This window comes from Procambarus clarkii, chromosome 92 (assembly GCF_040958095.1).
Source record: "Procambarus clarkii isolate CNS0578487 chromosome 92, FALCON_Pclarkii_2.0, whole genome shotgun sequence".
NCBI lineage: Eukaryota > Metazoa > Arthropoda > Malacostraca > Decapoda > Cambaridae > Procambarus > Procambarus clarkii.
Window position 1 is genome coordinate 16,107,242 of NC_091241.1, and position 14,268 is coordinate 16,121,509.

The 14,268-nt window shown below is 48.4% G+C and overlaps 1 protein-coding gene across 3 annotated transcripts in view; it reads right to left on the minus strand.

Moving 5' to 3' along the window:
- Positions 1-14,268, minus strand: part of LOC123774997 (bromodomain-containing protein 8) — a 341,469-nt gene that overhangs the window by 233,184 nt on the left and 94,017 nt on the right. For all 3 annotated transcript variants that reach the window (XM_045769702.2, XM_045769701.2, XM_045769703.2), the window contains exon 5: positions 7,822-7,931. In XM_045769702.2, the coding sequence (XP_045625658.1) occupies positions 7,822-7,931 (110 nt within the window). The remainder of the gene's footprint in view (positions 1-7,821; positions 7,932-14,268) is intronic.

Below are 14,268 nucleotides of genomic sequence, written 5' to 3' on the forward strand. Positions count from 1 at the left end.
TAATAGCCAGAACGCACTTCTCAGCCTACTATTCAAGGCCCGATTTGCCTAATAAGCCAAGTTTTCATGAATTAATGTTTTTTCGTCTACCTAACCTACCTAACCTAACCTAACCTAGCTTTTTTTGGCTACCTAACCTAACCTTACCTATAAATATAGGTTAGGTTAGGTTAGGTTTGGTTGGTTAGGTTCGGTCATATATCTACGTTAATTTTAACTCCAATAAAAAAAAATTGACCTCATACATAATGAAATGGGTAGCTTTATCATTTCATAAGAAAAAAATTAGAAAAAATATATTAATTCAGGAAAACTTGGCTTATAAGGCAAATCGGGCCTTGAATAGTAGGCCAAAAAGTGAGTTCTGGCTACTAGGTACGACATATATATATATATATATATAAAAGACCCCTCAGAGGAAGGAGAGGGTAGATAAATACGTCCCAGGGGACACAAGAGGAACGGATGCCCAAGGAGCAGGAGAGACCACTAAGGACTAGCGTCAGGAGGAGGCAAATGGACAGCAGGAGGAAGGGATGAGCTGGAGGCCAACCCCCCACACAGCGTCAAGCAGAGAGACGACAGAGCCCAGCATGCTCAGGAAGCCATACAGAAGTCGAACAACAGGCAAGAGGAGAGACCAAAAACCCCGAGCTAAACCCCCGTAAACACAACTAGGCGAGCACAACAAGGTAAGCACAGAAGCCACGCATATGGCAGGCGAGCGACAGAGGAGCAGGATGAAAGAGCGAAAAGCTCAAACCCTCAAGCACAACGAGGCGAGGACAACCAGGGGAGTACAGAGAAGCCAACGAACCTGGAAGGGCTAAGCCAGGTACTGCAAGGCAGGCAAGGAATGAGTGACCTAGTAAAGACAATCATAAAAAGTAACACAGACAAACACAGAAGGCCCCAGGAGGAAAACACGCAAGGGCCAAACAAACGCCACATAAAAACCCCAACACGCACCCTCGGTAACAAAACCGCATCAAAATGGCACCTCATAACATCCAGACACAGGAAACCGTACCTCATAACAGTCACCACCACCATTGTACCACGTAACCCGTGGAGGTGGGGCCACGGGACTAACTCAAGCATGGGTCGGACATGCATACAAGTGGGACTGGATGAGTACAAGTACCTGTCCCGCATGGGCCAAGAGACCCCTTGCAGGCACCTGTGTTCTGCCGTTCCCACATTCGCATTCCAAAAACCAAGAATCAACGCCTGGCTGAAAGATGCTAGATCGCATAAACTCACCTGCAGAACGGAGGCACGAACGTGTCACGACACAACATAGCCGAGAAGATGCCGAGAGCACCCCCAGGGGAAGAAGGCCCGAGCTGCACACCCAGAAGGGGGAGGGGAGAGGCGAAAAGAGGCACCCCGCACCCATAACACGTTGAAAACCACAACGTCCATCCCATAACCGCAACCCAGAACACCCCAGTAGTTACGGAGCAAGGACTGGAGAAGCGAGAAGAATGAGAGGCGAAACACCAGAGAGAAAAGGACGCAAAACACGAACACTCATGCACACCGCCCAGACCAAAACAAACTTCCACGGCGCACAACCCATACGGCGGGAAGGCGCTCAAAAGGACTACTGCACAAGTAGCCCTAACAGTCCGTGACCCGAGGAATGGGCGCAGGGGCAGAAACAGCCCAGCACATGAGAACAGGAGCGAAAACAGGAAGCAGCGACATACATATCCGGTGAATATAAGGAAGACAAGGAACGAACCAGCAACCCAATTGGGCTAAAAGTAGCCCAAACTGGCACCCCGGACAAGCAGTATGTAAAGAAAACAAACAGTGCCGAGACTGAGGACGAAGAAAAACACAGGAACAAAAGAGCGAGACAGGACCGAAAACCCAGAAAAGACCAGAGGGAAGCCAAACCGAAAGATGCCAGACGTTCCAATAATACGGGAAGTAGCTAAAACCTTCCCGAACCTTCGAGAACACCCACAAGCAAGCAGAAACCACGAAGGCTCATTAAAGCACAGTCGCACCCAAGACCAAAAATCATGCAGAACCCCCAAAAAAGAAAAGGGGAACATGACAGGGAAGTCCCGTCCCAAGGAAAGGGGCGAAAAAACTGCAAAGAGCACCCACGAACAGGATGGAACCAACGGACTCATTGTACAAGGAACCGAGCCCGGGAAAGGGCCGACGCCCAACAACTCGTACGAAGAGGGGGGAAGAAACAACCCCACTCCCCGTAACCGCAAGCCCCACTCAAAGGGTAGAACAACCCTGGCGGGGACCAACGGGGCCCCCCCAAGCAGCCCCTCCCCAGCCCCGGGAACCCACACATCAGACCCCGGGGTCGAGCCGTCCCCCCCAATGCCCCGGCCTCAAGAAAAACTGGGGCAGCCACGAAAAATACCAAGGAAGGGAGCCCACTGGCAGACTCATACAACACGACTGGAGGAACAGGCTCAAATGCCCCCGTTGCTACCCCAGAAGGAGAATTCCCCAAGACTGCCCGAGTCTCAAAACCATCGAAGCCCCGCTCCGACCCTGAACCCACAGACGGTAAGGACCCGGATGCAGGGAGGAAAAGGGGGGGGGGGGAAGGGGGCGTAGAAGCAAACCGAAGCAACCAACACCCCCATCACCAAAACGCGGCAGGCTCGGGGCTTCCGGGGAGCAAACAACCTAGAGCGTTGCCAAACTGAAACACGATGCGCAACGCCTGTGCTGCCTGCACCCACATAGTCAGTCAGCATAAGACTGGGTAAGCAAGCCACCAACAAGCAACAAAACTCGTTGGGCTCCGGGTCGAAGGTGCTACCTGGTTGATACCTGGTTGATGGGGTTCTGGGAGGTCTTCTACTCCCCAAGCCCGGCCCGAGGCCAGGCTTGACTTGTGAGCCACCAACCTCACAGGCAGCAGACGGAGGCAAAACAGTGAGAGTCACCCTGAGACAAGAGGACAGAGCAACCCTCAAACTCGCACAGAGCGAGGGGGGACCCCAGGGTCACATCCATCGGACCCACGCGCCCCCTAGGGGATTCCCAAGGTCCTGAGCGTTTACTTGAAGAGGACTCGCACTCAGGTAAACCCAGGCAGGGTACTGCTAACCAGTGCCCAAAACTACCAAACAACCTTCTAAGAACTGAACCCCCGGGATGTGCACACTCACAAGGACCTAGCAGGGGAAACCACCGGAAGAAGGAAGAGTACTCAGTACACAGGGGACAAGAACCAAAACAGACCCCCTCACCAGACAGAAAAGAAAAAGAAAACCCCACAAGAGGACAGCGTACCCAGGCGGAACAGAGCTGGCCACTATGATAGGTGAAAACTAGCTGCGCAGTACCCTGCGTCCCGCCAGTGCAAACTGCCCCCTACCCCAAGGCGAACAAAGGAGACACAACACCCGAGCACACAAAGGGCGGCCGAAAACCAAAACAGTAAACGGCCTAGCAGGGGCAGAATCCAAGGAACTTGTGGAAGGGAACCCCAAGCACCAAGGGCAGTACTTACAGGGCACCTAGGGAAGGAAACCCTAGGCGCATTCAGCCCGAGTACTAAAGAAACACTCCCGGCTCACGCACCACCTAGAAGACAGACACCATACTCTAGGTACAGTGCTGAAACAACCACTGGAGCCGGAGCACACGACCTCAGCCTTTAGCATCAGCCTTACAACTGGGGGTGGATAGCCGAAGGAAGTTCTATCCACTAGTTCGGCTGGTGGTAGCAATCTTTACCAAAATAGGGGTTTGTTTTGGGACGCTTACCTTTTTGGGTGCCTAACCCGGTCGATGGCAGACACAGAATGCTTCCAACCACACGGGGGTTTCTATAGGCCATTGATCTCCATGCCTCTCTGAGAGGGCCAGGTTCTGGCTCGTGGTCCCCGGTAGGCCCATAGAACTCCATACACATGACTGATGCTAAGGTCTGACATTAGCATATCAGCCTAGTAAGCTCTGGGGAGCCGAAGGGGCTGTCCCTAGAAACCGTGAGGGTCGCCCTGAGACAAGGGAACGAAACAACCCTCAAACTCGCATGAAGCGAGGGGGACTCCGGGGTCACACCCATCGGACTCACACGTTCCCTAGGGGATTCCCAGGGTTCTGAGCGTTTACTATATGAGAACTCGCGCTCAGGTAAACCCAGGCTAGGTACTGCTAACCGGTGCCCAAAACTACCAAACAAACTGTCAACAGCTGAACCCCAGGGACATGTACGCTCAAAGGGGTGCCCCTGTAGCAGGGGGCACCACCAAGTATCAGGGTGAGGCCAAACACCAGTGGCAAATAGGGCAGAACCACCTACCAAGGAAAAAAAAAAAAAAAAAAACGCAAGAGGACAACATACTCCAAGGAACAGAGCCGGCCGCTGTGATTGGTGACAACAAGCTGCACAGCACCCTGCACCCCTTACCAGTGCAAAACTGCCTCCTACCCTACCTTGAGGCTACCTTGAGGTGCTTCCGGGGCTTAGTGTCCCCGCGGCCCGGTCGTCGACCAGGCCTCCTGGTTGCTGGACTGATCAACCAGGCTGTTAGACGCGGCTGCTCGCAGCCTGACGTATGAGTCACAGCCTGGTTGATCAGGTATCCTTTGGAGGTGCTTATCCAGTTCTCTTTTGAACACTGTGAGGGGTTTGCCAGTTATGCCCCTTATGTGTAGTGGAAGCATGTTGAACAGTCTCGGGCCTCTGATGTTGATAGAGTTCTCTCTCAGAGTACCTGTTGCACCTCTGCTTTTCAACGGGGGTATTCTGCACATCCTGCCATGTCTTCTGGTCTCATGTGGTGTTATTTCTGTGTGCAGGTTTGGGACCAGCCCCTCAATTATTTTCCACGTGTAAATTATTTTGTATCTCTCCCGCCTGCGCTCAAGGGAGTACAGATTTAGGCTCTTTAGTCGGTCCCAGTAATTTAGATGTTTTACTAAGTGGATTCTTGCAGTAAAGGATCTCTGCACGCTCTCTAGGTCAGCAATTTCTCCAGCTTTGAAAGGGGCTGTCATTGTGCAGCAGTACTCCACTCTAGAGAGCACAAGCGTTTTGAAAAGTATCATCGGTATAGCATCTCTAGTGTGAAAAGTTCTTGTTATCCAACCTGTCATTTTTCTTGCAGTTGTGACGGCTACTTTATTGTGTTCTTTAAAGGTAAGGTCTTCCGACATGAGTACACCCAGATCCTTTACATTGCCTTTTCGTTCTATGTTATGATTTGCCTGAGTTTTGTACGTGGTTTCTGTTTTTATATTTTCAATTTTTCCGTAGCGCATGAGCTGGAACTTATCCTCGTTAAACACCATATTATTTTCTGTAGCCCATAGAAAGACCTGATCTACATCTGATTGGAGGTTTGCCATGTCCTCTTTGTTGCCAACTCTCATGAAAATCCTAGTGTCATCTGCAAAGGATGATACAGTGCTATAGGTTGTGTTCTGGTCTATGTCCGATATGAGGATGAGAAAAAGTACTGGAGCAAGCACAGTACCCTGGGGGACTGAGCTCTTCACGGTTGATGGGCTGGATTTTATTTTGTTGACTATTACACATTGGGTTCTGTTAGTCAGGAAATTGTAGATCCATCTGCCTATTTTCCCGGTAATTCCTTTTGAACGCATTTTATGTGCAATAACACCATGGTCACATTTATCAAAAGCTTTTGCGAAATCTGTGTAAATTACATAAGCGTTTTGTTTGTCTTCCATAGCATCTAATGCCATATCATAGTGGTCCAGCAACTGCGACAGGCAAGAGCGCCCTGTTCTGAAACCATGTTGTCCGGGGTTATGGAGATGCTGTGATTCCATGTATTTTGTGATCTTACTTCTTAGCACTCTCTCAAAATTTTTTATGATGTGTGATGTTAGTGCTATCGGTCTGTAATTTTTTGCCTCTGCCTTATTTCCACCTTTATGGAGTGGTGCTATCTCTGCTGTTTTTAGTATGTCAGGGATAACGCCAGTATCTAGGCTTTGTCTCCACAGAATGTGAAGGGCCTGCGATAGTGGTTTTTTACAGTTCTTGATGAATATGGAGTTCCAAGAATCCGGGCCTGGTGCAGAGTGCATAGGCATACTGTTTATGGCTTCTTCAAAATCTAGTGGGGATAGGGCGACGTCTGATATATGATTTGATGTTGGTATCATATCCATGAAAAATTCATTTGGGTTATCAATCTTTAGTGCATTTAATGGCTCGCTGAAAACAGAGTCGTACTGCTTCCTTAGTAACTCGCTCATTTCTTTGTTGTCATCGGTGAAAGTTCCATCTCCCTTTCGCAGGGGCCCGATACTAGATGTGGTTTTTGATCTTGATTTTGCATAGGAGAAAAAATATTTCGGATTTCTCTCTATTTCACTGATCGCCTTTTGCTCTCTTTGCCTCTCCTGGGTTTTGTATGATTCTTGTAGCTTGAGTTCAATTGTTTCTATTTCTCTACCTAACCTTCTTCGCCGTTCTTGAGATAGGGTGCGACTCTCAAGTTGTTCCGCGATTCGTTTTCTTCGCCTATATAGGGAACGACGTTCCCATTCCAATCTGCATCTCTTTCTCTTTTTTCTTAGGGGTATGCGGTTTGAACATATTTCTAGTGCTACTGAGCTTATTTTTCCCAGGCACTGGTTCAGGTTTGCATTTCCTAGCTGTTCTTCCCAGTTTATTTCTGTGAAGTCCTGGTTTATTTGCTCCCAGTTTATCTGTTTATTATTGAAGTTGAATTTGCTGAAATCTCCTCCACCAGAAATCTGGACTGGTTTTGAAGGTCCATTCCCCATGGTTGTCAGAACTTCAATTAAGTTGTGATCTGAGTAACAGGTATTTGTAATCATTATGTTCCCGATCAACTCATCATTATTAGTGAAAATGAGGTCCAGCGTGTTCTCCTTCCTAGTTGGTTCTACTATTTGCTAGTTTAAGGCAAACCTATCGCACATCCCTAAGGTAAACTAGGGAGACAAAACACCCAAATACCCAAAGGGTTGCCAAAAAAACAAGGAGTTAAACGAACCCACAGAGGCAGATCCCAAGGAACCTGTGGAAGGTAACCCCAAGCTCCAAGGGCAGTACTTACAGGGCACCTAGAGAAGGAAACCCTAGGTGCATGCAGCCCGAGTACTGAAGAGTAACTCCTGGCTCTCGCACCCCTGGAGAATAGCCGCCACATACAAGGCACAGCGCCGTAAAAGTCTGGAGCCAGAGCACACAACTGCTGCCTATAGCATCAGCCTCAAGAACTAGGGTGTGGATCGCCGGTGCGATAGGTCTGGGGCTGCCCCTTCCCTCTCCTCGGGAAAGAGGGAACTGCGCAGACAGAGGCACAGCAACGGGTGACGTCACACTAGTTTGCTCGTTTTTGTTTGGGGAGTTCTATCCACTTGTTCAGCTTTTGGTAGCAATACTTTCACCAGAATAGGGGTTTGTTTCGGGATGCTTACCTTTCTGGGTACCTGACCCAGTCGATGGCAGACATAGAATGCTTCTAACCACAAGGAGGCTTCTAAAGGCCACTGCTCCCCTTGCCTCTCTGAGGGGGCCAGGTTCTGGCCGTGGTCCCCGGTAGGCCCAAAGAACTCCATACACATGACTGATGCCAAAGTCTGACATTAACATATCAGCCTGGATATAGCTCCGGGGAGCTGTAGGGGCTCACCCCAGAAAAATAAATAACCCAACCCATTCATTTGAAAATAAAGAAAAGTGATGAGATTTCAACCCATCTTGGTCGCTTACAAAATGTCCAGGATGGACTGAAACATCATCACTTTCATTTCATTTGTGGATTCAGTTATTTATATACAGTATATGAAACCCTGCAAAGATGACAATAACTTACGCACCTTTTGGTCCTTGGTGCTTAAGAGCCTGTTGGATAGCTGTTATTTTTTCTTCTCGTTCTTTCAGCCATTGCTGGTGCCGACACTCTTCTTCCTCCTCCTCCGCACGCTCTCTGAAATTTTTAAATTAAATTTTATGCCTCATATCCTTCTGAAAATCTCCTTTTATCATTCCTAGAGGATACAGAGTATGAAATTTTTTCTTTATTCAAAGCACATTTTTATACATCATAATAATATATTATGTATAGTTTACTTAACTCGTGTATATAATACAAAATGGTCTCCTTTTGCCTTGTTAACTGATGAGATCTCAAAAATACTAAAAATAATAGAAACCTTAACAATTATGAGAGAACTGGCTATGTCTATTGTTTTTTTTTTTAAGGTATTGTTTTGTATTGAGTATTTTATAAGTGTGTGAACGACACCAAATTTATTTAAAAAATTGGAGTTTAATGTAATGAAACTCCATTTTCTGGGTGAGATCCGGAGACTTCCCAGAACTATTCAGGCTGATATGGATATTATTTGACTTTGGCATCAGTTAGTGTGAATGGAGTTCATAGGCCTAATTGGGGACCACGAGCCAGAACTTGACCCGCCCCCCCCTCAGAAAGGCACGAGGAGCAATGGTCTATAGAAAAGCACATGTACTTTGGAGCGTTCTATGTCTGCAATCGTCCAGGCCAGACACCTGGAAAAATAAGCGCCCTAAAACAAATCCCTATTCTGGTTAAAACTACTAACACGTCACACGTGCCACGCCGCTTGTCTGCACAGCTTCCTCCTCCAAGGGGAGGGAAAGGGAGAGCCCCAGACCCCTCACTCCAGCTATCCACATCCCCAGTTCAAGGCTGGATGTCAAAAACACACGAAAAACTGCTGACCTGGGGAAGGGGGGTTGCCGGGGAAAGCCTCCGGGTCTCACCCAGAAAAAGGCGTTTCATTACATTCAACGCTGGTTTCTGTGGGGAGCCTAGAAAAGGGCAAAGAGCCCTTTTCTGGTTGAAGAGGAAAGGGAGCTTCAGTTCCCCGGAGCTACTTACCAAAAGACGAAAACGAGAGGGACGTACCCTGGAGGCGATTGGCACCCGCTCCTCAATGCGAAGTCTAGACAACTGGTTAGAACTGCCGATCCAAGGCGACACAAGCCCAACTAGGCTCAGGAATACTGACCAGGAAATGCCCAGCCAGGACCCTGTTCGAAAGTTAAAAACCCCGTGCCCGAATATCAGCCCAAAAATTGTTACCGAAGACAGCAGCAAGCGCAGCAAACTTACGAACATCGTAAGCACGAGGATAGATTGCAGACTGGCTAGACCGAAGGGAAACTGGGTCAACCAAAAGCACGTCACCGGACACAGAAGCCGCGTGGTACAAATAACATCAGAGAGCTGCAACTGGACACAACATATGATGCACCCCAGGCTTAACCCTTAACATGCTCGGGGTCTAATATCCTGCTATCCACACAGGCGCATGTCATTTTGAAAAAAAAAAAAATTTTTTTTTTTTGCTAATCTGTTAAGTTCTGTTCACTGATCACGGGAAAAATAAAAAAAAAATTCTATTGTACTTACTTTTGTTGCAATAGAGCCGAGAAGCTCTGCGATGACGTCACAATCTGCATGGTCGCTCATGCAGTACACGCCCGGGAGATGTTGCGCGCGGTCCTCAAACAGCCAGAGTTGCCACAAATATATTTTCGCGCTATTTATTTACAATGTCTAAGCGCATTTTATCTAATTTTTTTTCACTAATTGTGTTTCAAATACTGTTTGAACATATTTTGTATCAATAATTGTTGCATATTTGAGTATACACAGGCGCACACAAATGTTTTCAATTACGGCAATATAATATGTCATTACAGTCTATTATATTATATGTTCTGCTTATATGTTTACATATTTACACACTCGCACACGCTATACACACTTTGAAGCACACTTAGAAGATTTCTAGACTGTGGTAGTCATTGAAGCAGTCGACAGCACATAATGGGATACCACACGTTTCACACCATGTTTGCACAAGCTTCCGTTTCTTGTCTCTACGTGTCGTTGTTTTACACACCAAGCAATCACGTTGGGCTATTGCACGCTTCACACCAGGTGGCAAATACTTAAGTTTGTGTGCTAGGAAGCCTTCAGTGTGAGCGAGGCGTGGAGTACCAGCATGCTGCAACAGTGGGTTTATGATGGGCCGCTGAATACCTGGGACATCTTTTGCAAACTTTCCTAATAACTGTATTGCAGCATCAAATACAAAGTCACGGAAAGTGGGCTTACGTCCAGTTCTCACAAGGTACATGTTGAAACAGTTCAGCATGCTCATGTCCACAAGATGGAAGAACACTTTTTTCGTCCACCTACATGTCTTCCGCACACACTCTGCAGTGCCAATCATCATGTCTGATTTATCAATCAACCGCATGTTGATATTATAGTCTAAAACACAGTCTGGCTTATATAGTGGTGCGTTTGTTTTATGGCTCACTTTCCCACTGTTCACCATTGTTCCATCATGAATTGTTGTCAACAAGTTCACCTCTCTTTTGTCTTTCCACCGAACTGACAGAATGTTATCACTTTTCCTTCTCTGACACTCACCAACTGCAATGTCGTTGTCAAACACAGGCATTTCCCTTCGTTGTGGCTTTACTGTACCAACCAATCCGGTTCTATTTTCTAGCAAGAACCGAGCTAGCAAGGGACTTGTATAGTAATTATCTGTGTATAAAATGTGTCCCTTGTTCATCCACGGAGCCATGATGGTCTTCACTACACTCCCCGAGAATCCATGTTCGTCGTTACCGGGAATGTCTACATCACTAGCCGAGTACAGAATCATGTGTAACACGTATCCTGTCTCACAATCACAAAGAACAAAAAATTTCAGGCCAAATCGGTTTCGTTTTGAGGGAATGTACTGTTTGAATGGAACACGTCCCTTGAAAAGTATGAGAGATTCATCAACCACCAGCTTCTGTGCTGGTACGTAAAAATCTCTGAATTTTCCAATAACATCGTTCATGTAGTGCCTCACTCGCCACAGTCTATCATCAGGTGTTCGGTCCTGAACACTTCCAAAATGTAGACACCTGAGGAGTATCTGAAACCTGTCTCGTGACATATATTTCCCGAATAAAGGTGTTGGTATTGTCTTGTCCTTGCTCCAATAGTCATTTATTGCATGTTTGTGACAGTGCTTCATCAACAAACAGAGTGCCAAAAACACATACATTTCCGCCACTGTGGTATTTTTCCAACGCTGCAGTCGTGAAAATTCTGTGATTTCCCTCTCAATCAGGTAAGCAGCATGCAGGTTCGTTTGGTGTACAATGTATTCCATGAGTGGTTCATCATAGAATGCTGTAAAATATTCCATCTCAGCCATGTCCTCACCTTGATTAGGGAAAAGGTTTGTAATCCCTACATCTTTATCGTCAAAGTGAGGAATATTAGGAATAAAATCGTCACCATCACTCCACTCAAGTACACCAGGCGTCCTGCGAGATGCAGAGGAAAGACGGCGAGGAAGCGATGCATACCGGCGACCAGGAGCTGAATACCGTCTGCGAGAAGCACGGCGGCTACGTGCACGTGAGGTGGGTGCACGTGAACACGAGGGTCTTGGTGCCTCATGTGGTGCCATGCGGTGGCGCTTGGCTGGGCGAGATGCTGCTGACGCGACAATTTCTCGCCCAGTTACACCACTGGTACCAGCCACAGGCTCAATAAAACTTCGATCTGAGTCACTAAACCCAGAAAAGGAGTCACCTCCCTCTGACTCGTCACCCTCAAACAGAAAATATCCACAGGAACTGTGAGGTCGTGGTAGAATTGGGGTAGAAAATGGGCGAGGAGGCATGGGAGAGCGTATAGGCCTCGCCATGGCATGGCGGTCATTCTCACTTTCACTGCTGCTGCTACTATCTCCCAACAACTGTGTATAATCCTCATCGTTGTCTGAATCGTCAAACACACTTTCTTCACCTTCAGAGAATAATTCGTGGGCTATTTGCTCTGGGGTGAGGGACTGAGTGATGCGTGCTCGTGAGGCGTTTGACCGTGCGCTCGCCATGGTGACTCTCGCTAAACTGAGGCCTCCCATGCCATCGGAGCGTGAGCTGGATTTTTTTTCAAAATGGCCGCTGTTTACTAGAGCCCCTGGGCAGCGTATGGGACCCCCAGCTACACCGCGGGCCATTCAAATCGTGCGCGGTACCCATACACTTCATATGAAGTGAAGCGCAGTTGACTGGTAAAACGATTTACACTTCATATGAAGTGATGCGCACTTTAAGGGTTAACTAACCATCACAAACGCAAGGACCCCCTCCGGAAAGCAGCAGTCTCATTCCTGACCAGAATAAAAGGAGACGGAAAAAACAAACAAACCTATCACCAGAACCAAAAGAGCAGAAACCCCTGTGCCGGAGGAGAGCATGATGCTCCCCAACCCGACCCCCAGAGGCCAATGCCAACAGGAAGAGAGCCTTAGAAAAACAGTCCTGAACTGAAGGGATCTCGACAAACCGAGGAGAAGAGAGATAAGAGAGCACCCTGTCCAAAGACCAGGACGGCTCAGGCGGCGCATGAGCAGGCCAGAGGTGAAACAACGCCCAAGACTGCTTGCTTGAAACGGAGAAGAAGTAACATCAATACCGAAAGCAAACAGCAGCAATTCTGCCAATCCCACACGATATGAGGCAACAGCATTCAGCATAAGATGACGGTCCTAAAACAACTACGAGAGAAAGGATAAAACAACCTTAACAGAAAGTGAAGTATACCGACGAAGAGAGACAGTGAAACATAAGGACTGCCAGGAAACTTCATATTGCCGATGAGACGAAGCCCGCAAGTGGGACACCATCAATGAAGCCACCTGATCACCATACAGATGGTGATAGACTCGAGTTAAAAAAACTAAAAGCAAAGACTCAAGAAGATTAAACCAGTCTCGTAACGGACCAGACTGATCTGCTGAAAGAGGCGGAGCTGAAGGAAAACCTCTGGATTTGGATACCAAGCAAGCAGCGCCTGAAAACAAGGCTGGCAGCATGGGACCAAAAGGACTACTCACCTGTTGAAAGTCTCCAAGTGAGTTAGGACCTGGAGCAACAGCTGAACCGGGGGAAAGCGGTAGAGGAACCCTCACCTCAACCAGTCCTGCCTGAAGGCATCAATCCCGATGGCCTTGCAGTCGGGAATGGACTCCAAAAATACCGAAAGACGCTTGACCACGCCGACGCGAAGAGGTCCAACTCCGGGTGCCCAAACGACTGGCAGAGCCAACTGAATGAGTTGGCGTCGACCATCCATTCCGTGGGCATGGGAATGAACTGGGATAGGCTGTCTGCTAGCATATTGGACACCCCCCGAAAGTGAACGGCTAGGAGAGTCAAACCCCGAGAACTCAGCGGACGAGTCACTTGAAGCGACCAGCCCCAAAGAGCCAAGGACCGCATTGAACAACCTCGGTTCAGGCTATGAACCACCGGGGAGCAGTCCAAATGGAGCTGGAACGTCAATTCACCGGCAACCCGAACTCAAGCGAAAACCACACCACTGCGTACTCCCACACTGTGCCCTGGGCCCGACAGAAGAACGGACCCCACCACCCCTGACGTTGACGTCAGGGGTGGTGGGGTCAACCAAAGTCAACCCCTCCCCCACTGAGCCGAGCCAAGCCAAGAATGGGGGATTCATTGAGGATGGGAGGATTTATCGACGATGAGGCAAGGATCTGGGGCTGAGCCATCCTCCACACCCCCCACCTCTAAAGAAAAGGTAGGAGCAGGCGAAAAACTATGAACGAAGGGGGTCCCACTGGTCAGAACCAGAAGCTCCAGCAGGAAGACCAGACTCGAATGCCTCTGCCGCCACCCCGGAAGGGGACTTCCACAAGATTGTCCAAGTCTCAACCACAACTAAACCCTGCCCTGACTCCAAAACCCTCAGATGCTTTGGAGACGGAAGCAAGGGGGGATGAACCGGTTGGGCAACAGAAGGGGAAGGACAAGGGGAGGGGGAGGATGGAACCAGAGCGGAAGCAAATCCAACCCTTAAGTCCGGGTCCCTAAAACCAAAACAGAGAAGTCTCGGGGCATACGGGGAAGCAACTAACTTAGCTCATTGCAGCAACCTAAACCAAGCATGCAACACAGCTGCTACCTGCACTCTCATATCATGATCAGTAGCTTGGGTGAACTGAAGCACGTACAGGCAATAAACGTCACACGACTCCGGGTCAAAAGAATCAACGACCCAACAGGCAGCATGGCGGAGACACAACTGGTGATTGTCCCCCAGAGACAAGGGGACAGAGCAACCTTCCAACTCCCACGAAGCAAGAGGGAACTCCAGGATCACATCCATCGGACCATGAAGCCCCCGCGGTGTTTCCCATGGCCCTTAGTCTTATTAACACGCTAAGGGA